General features: G+C 42.0%; 1 protein-coding gene across 2 annotated transcripts in view; it reads left to right on the forward strand.

Annotated features, from left to right (window-relative positions):
• Positions 1–14,620, forward strand: part of WBP2 (WW domain binding protein 2) — a 524,763-nt gene that overhangs the window by 365,950 nt on the left and 144,193 nt on the right. For both annotated transcript variants that reach the window (XM_044077224.1, XM_044077225.1), the window contains exon 6: positions 9,741–9,860. In XM_044077224.1, coding sequence (XP_043933159.1) covers positions 9,741–9,860 — 120 coding nt within the window. The remainder of the gene's footprint in view (positions 1–9,740; positions 9,861–14,620) is intronic.

Consider the following 14,620-nt stretch of genomic DNA (forward strand, 5'->3'; position numbering starts at 1 on the left):
TACACAAAGAGGTGGTGAGGACAACTCGCAATCTTTCAGAAAGCAAACCCAATGACTTTCCCCTTTGCATGCCAACCAGGTCTCAAATGGCAGCCCCCTTAGGAGGAAAGCTGGCATTATTTTCAAAAAAATTGGCATGTTGTCATAAAGGACAAATGGATCCTGGACATTATAAACAGAGGCTACAAATTCCATTTTCACACCCTTCCAAAAATGAGAGGCATGCCAAACCTGCCACACAGTCAAAGGGCAGAGGCACAAAGGCAAATTACAGATCTCATAAACATGAAAGCTATTCAAGAGGTACCTACGCATGAACAAGATCAAGGTTTTTATTCCAGGATATTTCTGGTGCCAAGGAAGGGAAAAGATTGGAGACCTATTTTGGATCTATCCATCCTAAACACTTTTCTGCTCGTACCAAAATTCAAGATGCTCACTCTACAGCAACTTCTTCCCATGCTGGGCAAGGAGTCTTGGCTGGTAACACTGGACCTCAAGGAGGCATACTTGCATGTCCCAATCAGACAAAATTGCAGAAGGTACCTCAGATTTCTTGCAGGTTCAACCCATTATCAATTCTCTGCATTGCCCTTTGGCTTATCTACTGCGCCCAGAGTATCCACGAAATGCCTGGCATCAGTAATTGCCTACTGCAGACTTCAAGGGATACAAATATACCCCTATTTGGACGACTGCCTGATCCAAGCGGACAGCAAGCACATTCTTCTGAAACATCTGGCTTATGTAATAATGTTATTGAACTCTCTGGGATACACAGTCAACAAAAAGAAATCAAGGCTAATACCCTCTCCGAAGATAATTTTCCTGGGTGCCAATTTGGACACAAACACCCAGATGGCCTACCTCACGCCAGAGAAGCAGGGGCAACTAATTCAATACTTCAGAACACTAGCAAATTGCACCAGGCTGACTGCAAGGAAAATCCTGCAGGCTCTGGGATTCATGGCATCTTGCATCTTACTAATCCCATGTGCAAATCTGCATATGAGGAAACTACAATGGTACCTGAAAAACATATGGTCTCAACACAGCCACAGTTTGGAAACAATAATACCAATAATTCCATGTCTGCAAAAGGAATTTCTGTGGTGGGCTCAAGCATGTCAAACAAACACAGCTCTTCCATTCAGCAAGCCTCAAGCAAATCAAGTCATCACAACAGACAACTCGGACTACGCCTGGGCACATGACAGATCGGTGCATTCAGGGCAAATGGTCCCAAAAGAAAAGCACCTTCACACCTATCAAAAGAAATGCTAGCAGTAATGAATGCTATTATAGCTTTCAAGGACCTTCTACAACCAGGTCAACTATTGATAAGAACGGACAACACCACAGTTATGTGGTACATAAACAAACAGGGAGGAACACATTCTTACCCCCTATGCAGACTGGCCATGTCACTTTGGAACAGGGCCATGGACTTACAAATGGAACTACAAGCACAGTACTTGCCAGGCAAGGAAAACACGCTGGCAGACAACCTAAGCAGGAATATGACAGATCCACACGAATGGAAATTGCATCCAAAAGTTTTTACAGAAATAATCCAAGAATGGGGAAGGCCAGACATAGATCTCTTTGCCTCCCGCAAGAATCATCAATTGACAAAATTCTGCTCAAGGATCTTCCATCCAAATGCCTGGAGAGTGGACGCTCTTTCTTTCACTTGGACATCAATGACAGTTTATGCCTTCTCTCCTCTTCCTCTGCTACCCAAAGTTCTATTAAAGACCAAAGCAGACAGACCAAAGATGATTCTCATTGCTCCGGACTGGCCAAGGCAACACTGGTACCCACTCCTGAGGAGCCTGACGCATTCCCCGCCATGGACCCTGCCTCTAATGCCTCTTCTTCTGACTCAGCACAGTTTCAAAACTCTTCACAGCCAGCTAAAAACACTCAATCTAGCTGCATGGAAGATTCCTTAGCATCACAACAGGCCCTACTCTCCAAGGAGGTGCAGGATGTCATTTTGGAGGCCAGAAGGCCATCAACTAGAAAAGCTTACTCCATAAAATGGAAAGCGTTTTGTGTCTGGAATGAGAAAAAGGGCCAGGATCCTGGAAAACTGAATTTACCTCAAATACTACAATATTTGGCTGAACTGCTAAGCAGTGGACTTTCTCCTCCATCAAAATCCATGCCTCAGCCATTTCTGCAGAATACAACACTGATCCACCTTTATTTTCTCACCCTCTCTTAAGACAGTTCCTCAGAGGGGCTAAGAATTTAAGGCCTCCAAGGAAACAACCAATACCTGCTTGGGATCTTATTTTCATTCTGGAAAAACTGACCTTGCCTCCCTTTGAGCCAGCTGCCTCATCAGATTTGCAATATTTGTCCTGGAAAACAGCTTTCCTTCTGGCTATCACCTCAGCTCGTAGAGTTTCAGAACTACAGGCTCTCATGGCGGTCCAGCCTTTTATCATCTTCCATCAGGACAGAGTTTCCTTACGAACCAACCCATCCTTTATGCCTAAAGTGGTATCCAGGGTAGCTTTAAATCAGGCCATACATTTACATACTTTTTATCCTAATCCTCAAAACAAAGGGGAGAGATTACTACAGTCCTTGGACATCCACAGACAACTGCGTTATTATTTGGACAGAACAAAGCCTTTCAGAAAATCAGAACAGCTCTTTGTGGCCAATGCGGTAGGAGCTCAAGGGAAGCCAATTTCCAAACAGACAATCTCAAAATGGGTAGCCCACTGCATAAGCTTTTGCTATTCCTTTCATGGCAAAACTGTTCTACAGGCATTAGAACTCATTCCACCAGGGCCACAGCCACCTCTGCAGCCTTCCTCAGAGGAGTTCCTACCAAGGATATTTTGGAAGCAGCCACTTGGAGTTCTGTGCATACCTTCTCCAAGCACTACAACCTACCATTATACTCCAAATCTAGAGCAGGCTTTGCCACTGCAGTCTTGCAGGGCATTTTGGCTCCTCCTAGTTCCACTAATGCCTACCACCCCTTTCTTAGCTTTGGGATTCTACCCATCTGTTATGACTGCAGCTGTATGCACGATGAACATAGTACAGTTTTGTACCTACCATAAATGTAGATGTTCGAGTGCTAATACAGCTGCAGTCCAGGCTTCCCTCCCTCCTTCCCCTCTTGGGACAGGCCTATAGGCTAACACATCCTCATACAACCTGATTGGGGATTTCATTTATGATGTATTTGCTTGCAACTACTGTATTTTGATTATATTGCACTGCATTATCACACAAATTTATGTATTGCCTTCCTTCTGGGGGCACCTGACATCTGGGGCAAGAAAAACTGAAAAAAATGGCATTGGCTGGTTCCTTTATACCCCTGTCGCACTGACGTCAGGGAAGAAGCGACGACAACCGACACCGGACCTAGACTTTGGAATTCGGCTGACCGAGGACCCGCCTGACGGCAGGAGAACCCATCTGTTATGACTGCAGCTGTATTAGCACTCGAACATCTACATTTATGGTAGGTACAAAACTGTACTTTTCATACCCCTGACGACCTGACATCATGGAAGAAGGGACAGCAACTAACACAGGACCCAAGACTTTGTTAATCAGGCCGACTGAGGGCTACTGCAAGCAGATAACCCAAATGTAATGACTGCAACAGTGAAACACGAAGAACATCTTCTAATATGTGGGGTGTAACTTTGAATATTCTCTTCCCTTGCTACAGGGAGTTGCACATTATCCAGCGAATGTATTCTTGCGTATGTCTTTCATTTATATTTTGTTAAACAGATCCCTATTTTACCTATTTTAAGTGCTATTTCAGCACCTCCATTGTTACTCATGTACAACTTATTGTGACAGTTTTTGCAATTCTACATATGTTTTTCAAAATTTACTGGAGCTTTTCTCCCTGGGCGTCTTCTGGAAATAGGTTTTTGACCTAGTTGGACTTTTCTGGTCACCAGATGTCAATAAATATGGTGCACATTATTTTTAGAAATCTCATGAAGGCAAAAGCACAACAGTAAAACCTGCATTTATGGAGCATTCTAATAAACATACAGATGTTACATAGGCTGTCCCTTCTCTTGTATAAGTTAGCTGTGTGGATATGGATGCATAAATGTATGAAAGCTTCTGAAAAATCTGTGCTATTAAGAGTGCTGCCTTTTAAACTGACATTATGTGTCATCATATGAGTGAGGTACTGTAGAGGAGATAACACGTCTGTAAGTGTTGCTTTACCACCTTTTATGTTTTGTCAAGAATGAAGTTTGGGGAGAGAAGCTATTCCCTGTTATCATGTGCCTAGTCAGTACAGTGGTGTATGGGTTCTGTGCCTTGCAAAAACCTACACTGGCAGCTTTCCAGAGCTTAGAATCTCCTTCTATGGCAATGTGATGGGGGCTTGGTTATGCCCATCTCATCAGGGGAAGCCTAACCCCGTCACAGAAAGTCTGTTATTCATCTCAAGAACTCACACAGTTGAAACTCCTCAGCAGCCGACATTGGTGGATTACAGCTTCTAGACTCTGTGAGATCCATTTGGGAACTTCCCTTCCTCTTTATTATTATATAATCTTGATTTATATTTAAAATGCGTGCGTGCGCCCTTTAAGTTTTTTATTTTAATATTCTTGCTATTGAGCACCATTGTTAATTCCATTTAAAATTCTAACTTACTGTTGTGTTGTTTGCATGTTTAGTACTGTTTTTAAACAGTCATAGGGCTCTTCTGAAGTGTTCTATGACTTGTACTTGGAAACAAACGTTCTTTGGTTTCAGTTGAACAGTAGGCTTTTTTCTGTTTATCTATTTCATTTGGAAGTTCTGACAGGAAAATATTTTGCTTTTTCACTTTGTTCTTCATTGAGATGATATTTGTTACTGATTGAACACTGCTGTAGCTGTTTTTATTGTTAAATCATGATTTTACAGCAAATTATTTGCATTTTCTGTGGAGATTATTTTTTTTTGCATTTCTGACAAAGGAGTCTTTTAAGTGTTTTAAAATGTTTCTATTTAATTTAATGGTATATATTTGAGTTTTTGTCACTATTTGGACAAGTGAATTTTACTTAGTAATGTGTGTGTGCTGTTATTTTAATACACTGCACAGATAGTAAAACAAGGCTTAGCACAATTTAAACGGTGTCTGCTATATTTTATGCAGTGTAGCCCAATTGTGGGGACATAGTTTATATTGTTGCTGCCCTTAGTCAGCCCTTAATATCGTCAGCGTTATGTTTTTGACCATTGTTTTTTCCTCTAACTTTATGGATCCTGATACAGCTGCATCACATCAAATCCAGTTGTACCTAAAAAAAAAAACAATAAAAAAAAAAAAACATGCCATAGCCTTTGGTTTGTGAATCTCTTGATAGCCTTAAGCTGATCTACAGACCATTTACTCTTTTCCCTGTCACCCTCTGGTGTGAGTCCTCAACCCAGTATGTTAGTCATGTAGTCAGACACATCCTCTGGTGCTGTTCCAGTACCCATTTCAGATTCAGGAGAATCAAACCCTTTAGGTGTAGGAGAGATCCAGGGTAAGTGACTCTTTGACAGACATTATACTCTGATTGCTTTTATTTTTGTCCTCTAGTATAGTTCATAGTAAGAAAAAAAAAACAGAACTTTCACCACACAACAGACGATCATTTTGTCACCATGCATAGGTCTGATGTGTCTTCAGTGACTTGCATGTTTTTCAGTCACCTAATCTTGGAGACTGTGGTCGTATTCAGAATGGCTGCGGGGCTTCGTTCTGTAGAGATCAGGCTAGCGCTGCAGATTTTAATGTGCACTCTGCAGACATTATTGAACATTCTTGAGTCATTCAGTCTTACTCTTCTGAAAGTGAACAGGTTTGAAAACCTAAGCAAGTGTTCAGCTTTCCACAGATGCTAGTTAGGTTTATAGGTTTAAATAAGTATTTTTAAAGCGGTCTGAATCTATGCCAAAGACTGTCAGAGTTCATGATCTTATTGTGGAGGAGATTTCGTATATTTTACCTCTTCCTTGTTACCGGCCTTAGAAGATGTCTAAAAATGCACATAGAACGTCATTGCCTAGTGAACCAGTTCCTAAAAAGGCTATGAGGAAATGCAAAGTGTACTCTGATCTTGTAGCTCTTTTTGCTACATTGTTAGCCGACCCAGCTGTGGTTTCTCTAGCTGCCAGCTAGAGCCTTGGCTTCTTCTAATCCTAAACCACTGGATAAAATTGGCAAGTGTTTAGACTCTCATGGAAAGTAGTTGTCTGTCTAGTAATTTAGTCTTTAGAATTTAAAATTATCAGGGTGTCATGCGGAACTTTATTTTTCAGTGTGCTTAAAGTTTAGATGACTTTGCTGGATCTTTGCCCGCTGAACATAAAACTTATGTGAATGAGATTGTTTCTAATGTGACTCAGGTTTTGAAACATAGTTAGAGGAGTATCTTATAAGATGTGGACACTTTCCAAAAATGCAGCTGCTTCTGCTGTATTGAGAAGCTACTCTTGGCTGCATACCCAGAATTTTTCTGAGGATTTAAAATATGAGATTTTAAATACACCTTTATATTCTTAGTGGTGATGTTGCATTTGAAGGATGCTTATCATCACATTCCAGTTGCTCTCAAGTTCAGGTTGAAACTACAGAATTCCTGTCAAACATCCTCACAAAGAATTGTCTTCCTGGGGTCTTTGAAAGACACAGAATGAAGTATGGCTTTTACCAGAAGACAACGTCATGACTTTTACCAGAAGACAACGTCATGACTTTTAAGAATAGTTTTGGGATTTCTTTCTTCAAGAAACGACTTCCACAAAAGGAAGTCTTGCATGAGACAAAAGCGCTTAGTGGATGTGCCGTTAATAAACTGCATTATGTTATTGGTCGTTTTTTTATTATTACCTTCACAAAAGAGTTTCTCAAAATTTTCGACCTCACTGTATCAATGATCCTCATGATATCACTGGCCAGACTCGACATGAGAAAGATTTAATGGTACTTAAAAAAAAAAAAAAAAAAAAAAAAATTGTTTGACCCAGCACCTGCTTCCCTTGAAGTTCCAGGTACCAGTGTCTAATTTTGTGAATTTAGAATTACAGTGGTGGAGGGATTAGATTCTATCAATCCAGACCAGCCCTTCTTCCTTCAGACCAGAGTTCAGTCAGTCCAAATGGACTAGTCATATTTTGCATGGGGGAACTTTGGCTAGGGTGTACTAGTTCAAGTTGAATGGGGTCCTTTGGATGCTACAAAGAAGATAAATGTCAGAGAAATGTTAGCAGTAATTCAGACCTTAAAATTTCTTCACCACTTATGGTTTCCAGGTCGCATTTTATTGGTCATGGACAACGCCACACTCATGTGGTACCTGAACAAACAAACAAAGGGGGTACAAGGCCATACCCTCTTTGTAGTTGGCAGGGGTGGCCTGTAAGCAAGCCTTAAGCCTCTGATGTTTTAGACCTAATACATTCTGTCAGAGCAAAACCTAGAGGCAGACAGACTAAGCAGACCCTGGACAAACCTCACAAGTGGAAACTCAGGGCAGATGTCTTCCTGGATTTGGTTCAGATGAGGGAAATATATTAGTCCTGTTCACCTTATTTCAAAACAGAGACCTGGAAAAATTCTGTGTGAAGTATCATTGCAGCCATGCTTGGAGGACAGATGCATCCTTGTTCCCTTAGATGAGAATGTTCCCTTTTGCATTTCTTCCCTTTACACCAATGTCAAAGGTACTTCTGAAGATTCAGAAATCCTTATCAAAGAACATTGTGATGTCCTCCTTTTGGCTCAGGCAGCGTTGATTCTCCCTTTTAATAGAATTGGCAAATGACAATTAGCACAAGCTTCCTCACAGTCTGGATCTACTCACGCAGTGTCAGGGGCTACTGGTGCACAGCAACTAGGGCAATTGCTACTGACAGCCTAGATGAATGTATCTTGATACACTTAGGCACCTGGTATTGAAGGAGGCAAGAAAACCTTCAACTAGAAAATTTTATATTTATAAGTGGAAGAGGTTTTCTTAGGTGCTGCCTAACCAATATCAGAGTGAGCGGTATAGTACTTACCCGTTTAGTTTTAAAATATTTGTGTGAGCTGCTTAATGATGGCTTGTCTTATGCATCTATCAAGGTGCATCTTGCAGCCATCACAGCTTGTCTGTCCATGGATTCCCCTCTTTTATCTCTTTTTGTGGTCAAACAGTTTATAAAAGAGTGTTGCACTTGAGAGACCCCATCACAAGTAAATTTCTCCTCCTTGGGATCTCAACTGTGTTCCTGAAAAATTGACCTTATCTCCTTTTGAACCCGCTTTTCAGGTTGATGTGATGTTCATCACTTAGAAAATTGTTTCGCTTATTGGTCTGACAACTGCAAGGTGAATCTGTGAGCTGCAAACTCTCAAGGTGGGCCAATATTATCTGATATTCCACAAGGACAGGGTTGTTTTACACATTAATTCTTTTTTCATACTAAAAGTTGTTTCTGAATTTACCCCAGTTCTAATCTTCACTCTTCCAGTTTTATTTCTATAACCTAAAAACAAGGGAGAAAAGATTCTGCATACCTTGGATGTGCACAGGTAGCTAAGGTACTACCTTGACAGAACTAAGCCCTTCAGGAGCTGAATAGCTGTTTATTTCCTGTTGTGGTGCTAAGAAGGGTCAACCTGTCTCTAAGCAGTTTCTTGTTGGTTGTCCTCTGATACTGTTTTTATTACTCCCTCTGTGGTAAATCTGTTCAAGGCAAGGTTAAGGCACATTCCACCAAAACATCATCATCTTTGGTGGCATACTGGAAAGGAGTGGACTCTAGAGGCATCCTTGAGGTAGCAGCCTAATCCTCTCTTTTTTAACCTGTAGAAAGCACTACAGACTGGATTCTTTCAATTTTTTTCAACTTCCAGATCTGACTTTGTGAGGACCATTCTCCGGGTGCTGCTGGCTCCTTATTCCATCTCCTCCAAAGTAAGATTAGCTTTGGGAATCTACCCATATGCCACTGAGGCAGTGTGAATGATGAACATGGTGCAGTTGCCTAACTCCTACCTGTAACAGTCAATGTTCCAGTTTCTGACTGCCTCCATGTCAACACCCACCCATCATCTTCATTATTTTTTATACAGCTTGATGGCATCTAACCTTGTGTTGTTAGTTGGCTTTGGCTATTTGTGTTGATATTTTTTTGGCTGCATATTGGTTGGTTTCAGGCAATTCTTGCATCTGGTCTTTCCTGGTTCTTCCTATTTAGCACTGAAAGCCCGAATAGCTTATTTTCTGTGACAGGCATTATGCTTCCTCTGATGGCTTGGGCTCAGAAAGCCAGAATAGCTTATTTTCTGTGACAGGCATTAGGCTTCCTCTGATGGCTTGGGCTCAGCAAATCACCTATCACAGAGAGTTAGAAGAGGGCATTATGAGTTCTGGGAAGCTGCCAATGTGGAATAGTCTTAAGCGTAGAACCCTTATGCCACTGGGGCAGTGTGAAATTCAAGTGTCTACTGTTACAGGTGAGTAGGATTTGTGCAACTGTACTTTATACTTGTTTAGTTTGCAAATGTACTGTGCTGTTAGGATAGTTCTCCTTTTTAAGGTTGCAAAGCTTCTGTATTTATCTGTGACAAGTTGTCAAGTATTTTTTTCTGCCACAGCTATGTTTTCTTTATTGTACACTAAAATCTTGTTTATGTTCTGTGAAACCGAACTACATTAATGGATGGTTAATGGAGATGTTTGATTTTTTCTTCTTGCCAGCTGGCTTTTACCCTGGACCACCATTATCTGATGGTGCTATGGCATATATGCCTCCACCTCCTTACTCTGGACCAATGGAACCCCCAGTCAGTGACCCTGATCTTCCTCGTAATCCTGCAGGTAAATTGGAAATTAGTGGTACTCATTTTTAAGTATGTTCACCTATTTGTGGTCATAAGAGTCTCTTTAAAGCTGGTCTGTGCAGAAGAAACTGTTGCTTATTGTTTCTCTTCTTTTGTACACATCAGTGGTAGCGAATATTATTAATCTGTTTTCACCTGCCTGACTGCCTGCTACCTCTAGTGCCATTTTATCCCATTTGTCCTCCCATACCACTGTTAACTGCACCAACATATCTTTATGAGAAGGTCCCCTCTCTTCATTGGGAATTCATCTCATGTATAATTCTTCTTTCTGACAGTTTAGGATGGGAGCCTTCTTCCAGAAGCTCATCATCCAAAGCATAATCAGAATCTTTGTTTGTGCTACAGTCCTCCTCCTCTTGCTAATGGCAGACACTTGTTTAAGCAGGGCCTTCAGTGGTGGGGCCCACATAGCAGGTTGAAGAGCATATTATTGACCATGCATGCTGCTACACCTTGGGGCCTCGACAGTTACACAGTGGACCAAAACTGCTTTTGTCCAAAAAGATGGATGAGGCAGTCACAGACACTCAGTCCCATCTACTATTGTTTTTCTGTTTATCCAGTACCCAGCCTCTGATTTTACCATGGTCAGTTGAGTCATTGTCAGGGATTTATTCCTCTGATTTGGAATCAACTAGAGTGTACTAGATATTAATCTCATGTTTAACAAAACAGTCTAAAGAGATGTTTCAGTCATGAGCTTGGAAGTGCTTCAAATGTTGAATGCTCTAAATTATGTTAATAGCTCAAGAAGAGCACCAGGTTAATACTATGGTACTTAGTAATTTCTTTGTACAGCATTTGAAACATACCATATTTTGACAAGGAGGGCTCTGCTTCAGCAGTTTTGAGAATCATAAAATTTAGAGGAATGCAGCTAAGCTGTTCAAATGTAATCTTTGGTTATTCGTGCAGAAAATGTGCCCTGCATAGGTATGTCAGAAGTAAGTCTGTAGGTCACTACTGGTATAAGTTAGACATCCTGAAGGTGGATGTATTCACTATGCTGGTTTCAAAATTGGACATGCTAGATAGCTCCTAAATTTCCTTCTGCAACAAAGATGAAAGTATTTGTATAAATTAATACGCACTGAAGTATAGGGTTATGTTTAGGTCAGATTTGGAACAGAGACATTCATTCATAGTCTTTGTCTGCTCACACATGAAAGTGAAGGATGTTCATCGTGTTACCCTGCTGCAGTCATCACACTTGAGTTATCCTGCCTTCAGGCGGTCCCGCAGTCGGCCCGAATTCCAAAGTCTTGGTCCGGTGTCGGTTGCTGTCGCTTCTTCCCTGACGTCAGTGCGCAGGGGTATATAAGAGGCATCCAACGCCATTTTCTTCAGTCTTTCTTGTCGCACGGTGCCCGAAGCAGAAGCAGTTCGCAAGTGCCGGTCGGCCGACACCTGAGATTTTCGATTTGAATTTCAGTCCAAAGTCTTCAATAAAGTTAAGTACCCCGTTGGGGAACATTTTCTTGCCTCAGTCCGATGTCAGAAAAAGTTAACAATTGCATTTCTTGGGGGAAGCAAATACCTCATAAGGACTTCCATTCCTATTGTATTCCTTGCCTAGGCTCAGACCACAACGTCACAGGTTGTCGGTTTTGTGCTAGGTTTTATAAACGAACTATCAAACGCTCTTTTGACTTCGCACTGCATTACTTTGGTAGGAAATTTAATTATATCATGCCATCGAGCAGCCGATGACCGCCATACATAAAAAACGCAAGGATAAGGACAGGCAGCCTAGGAACAAGCTAGACTCTGAGGCCTCAGCTGGGCCTGTCGCCAGTTCTCCGGTTTTCAGTGAGGCGCCTACGCAGCTCCCGACGACCGCAGAACTGGAACCCCAGACAGCTGCGGATTCCCAAGCGGAGCGTACTAGGCCGATGTAGCCATCTTCCGACACTGGAGCAGAAGTAGACCCCGGTGCAGTGGAAACACCTTCGGTTGCAGAAGGTGTCTTCAGACCGACTACACTCACCATTAAATCTTATGCTAAGCTTAAAACTCCTTTAAAACCTAAGAAAACTGTACATCAGTCTACAGTTCTCAAGGCCCCATGCCTAAGAAACAGATGTTTAAGATGGCTGAAGATTTGATTACCCTAATCAGGGGTTCCCATCCCCCTCCTGATAAAAGACCAAGACAAGAGGAGGATTATGCATCCTCTGATCAGCTTTCACTCTCCTCATATTCTTCTGAGGAACAGGATTACACTTTTCCACCTTATGAAGACTCTGATGCTGAAGACTCTATTCCCTCAGCATCTCCCCCTGAAGACTACTCCTTTGGGGAAACTTTACATACCATGAGGGAACATTTCCACTGGGAAGGCCAGGACTACTCAGATTCTAAGAAAAGGCTCCGCGAGTTCCTTTTATTACCCCAGCACAGACCTCTTGCTATCCCTCCTGTTTTAGATATTGTGGATGATGTTTACTTGGAGTCTAGTTTAAATCCAGACTCTCTACCTCCTGCTCCAGCCAAACCAGACAGATACTACAGAGTACCTCACTCACACAAATTCCTTTATAAAAGCCCTGTAGCTGACCCAGAAACAATTTCCCAGGGTCCTAAGGGAGCTAAAGCTTCTATGGCTAAAAATCCTGTGCCCTTTGAAAGGGATTCCAGAGCCCTAGATAGATGGGGAAAGAAAATATACACCTCAGCAACTCTGGCTATGAGAGCATTAAATTGTCAGTTTCGCATGTTGAAATATCAGCAATTCCTAATGTCTCAGTTAAAACAAAAAATGAGCACACATTCTGAACAGTCTGAATTCAAGGAAATGCAGGATCTGTTGCATGCAGCTGAACAGGTGGGCAAACATACTTTACAATGCGAATTTGATTCATTGGAAGCTTCCTGTAGAGCAGCTGTTACTGGCTCTGTCATACGTAGACATGCTTGGTTAAAAGAACAAACCCTTCCTGATCATGTTAAAGCAAAATTATTGGATGCACCTTTACAGCAGGATGTATTAGTTGGTGTCAAAGCAGAAGAGGTTTTAAAGAAAATGGAGGATAAGGCAAAGTCTATGCAAACGGTCAAGGATTTTTTTCAGGTACAACCCCCTTGTTTCAGCAGAAATTGGCCAACAAAAAACTGGTCCTTTCTAGCTTCTGACAGATCACAGAGGGGCAAATACAGACGCCCAAGGGGCAGAGGTCAGTCACAAGGCCCTTACAAACCTCGACAATGGGGTACTGCTACCCAGAAAGGAGGAGAAGACAGGCCCCAAGCTAGCGGAAGACAAACACAGTGACTCAGTCCTCAAACTACCAAGCAAATCTCTCCTGGCAACTCCCTTGGGAGGAAAATGAGCATTGTTTGCAGACAACTGGCACATCATCACAAAAGACAAATGGGTTCTAAACATTGTCTCTCAAGGATACAGATTCCACTTTCATACCTTACCAAGGATAAAAGGAATGCCAAACCTGCCAACAAATCAATGGGCAGAGGCACAAAAGCAAATTACAGCTCTCATGGACATGCGAGCCATTCAACAGGTACCTACACAGGAGCAAGGACAAGGATTTTACTTAAGACTCTTACTAGTCCCAAGAAAGGACAAAGCATGGAGACCCATTCTGGATCTTTCAGTTCTGAACATCTATCTGCAAGTACCAAAATTCAAGATGTTAACACTACAGCAGCTTCTTCCCATGCTGGGCAAGAATGCTTAGCTAGTAACTTTGGACCTCAAGGAGGCATACCTGCATGTCCCTATCAGACAAAATTGCAGAAGATACCTCCGCTTCATTGCAGGTTCAACGCATTATCAATTCTCTGCACTGCCCTTTGGCTTATCTACTGCGCCCAGGGTCTTCACAAAATGCCTGGCACCAGTAATTGCATACTGCAGACAAAGAGGAATTCAAATATACCCATACCTGGACGACTGCCTTATTCAAGCAGAAAGCAAGGACATTCTTTTAAAGCATCTGGCATTTGTCAAACACCTTCTAAGTTGCCTAGGGTACACAGTAAACGAAAAGAAATTAAAACTAGTGCCCTCACAAAACATAATATTCCTGGGTGCCAGCTTGAATACAACGGTCCAGATGGCTTATCTCACGCCAGACAAGCAATGACAGCTGATACAATATTCCAAAATAATGGCAACAAAGACTCAACTTCCTGCAAGAAAAATTCTGCAGGCCTTGGGATTCATGGCATCTTGCATATTACCAATACCATTTGCAAAACTGCATATGAGGAAATTACAATGGTACCTGAAAAGTGTATGGACTCAGCACAGCCACAGCTTGGAAACAATGATACCACTCATTCCCTGCCTTCAACAGGAGTTTCAATGGTGGGCACAGGCATGTCACCTCAACAAGGGTCAGCCTTTTCACCTTACCCACAGCCAGGCAAACTATGACAACAAATGCATTGGACTATGCCTGGGGAGCACACATGGCAGGACAGTGCATTCAGGGCAAATGGACTACAGATCAGAGGCATCTGCATATCAATCAAAAAGAAATGCTAGCAGTACAGAGTGCCCTAACAGCTTTCAAGGACCTTTTACACCCAGGACAACTAATAATAAAGACGGACAATACCACAGTAATGTGGTACAAAAACAAGCAAGGGGGCACACATTCCTACTCTCTATGCAGGCAAGCAATGACCTTGTGGAACACTGCACTGTCTTACCAGGTTCAATTACAAGCACAATTCCTGCCAGGAAAGAAAAACACATTGGCGGACGACCTA

This window comes from Protopterus annectens, chromosome 7.part0 (assembly GCF_019279795.1).
Source record: "Protopterus annectens isolate FY-2018-M chromosome 7.part0, PAN1.0, whole genome shotgun sequence".
Taxonomy (NCBI): domain Eukaryota; kingdom Metazoa; phylum Chordata; order Ceratodontiformes; family Protopteridae; genus Protopterus; species Protopterus annectens.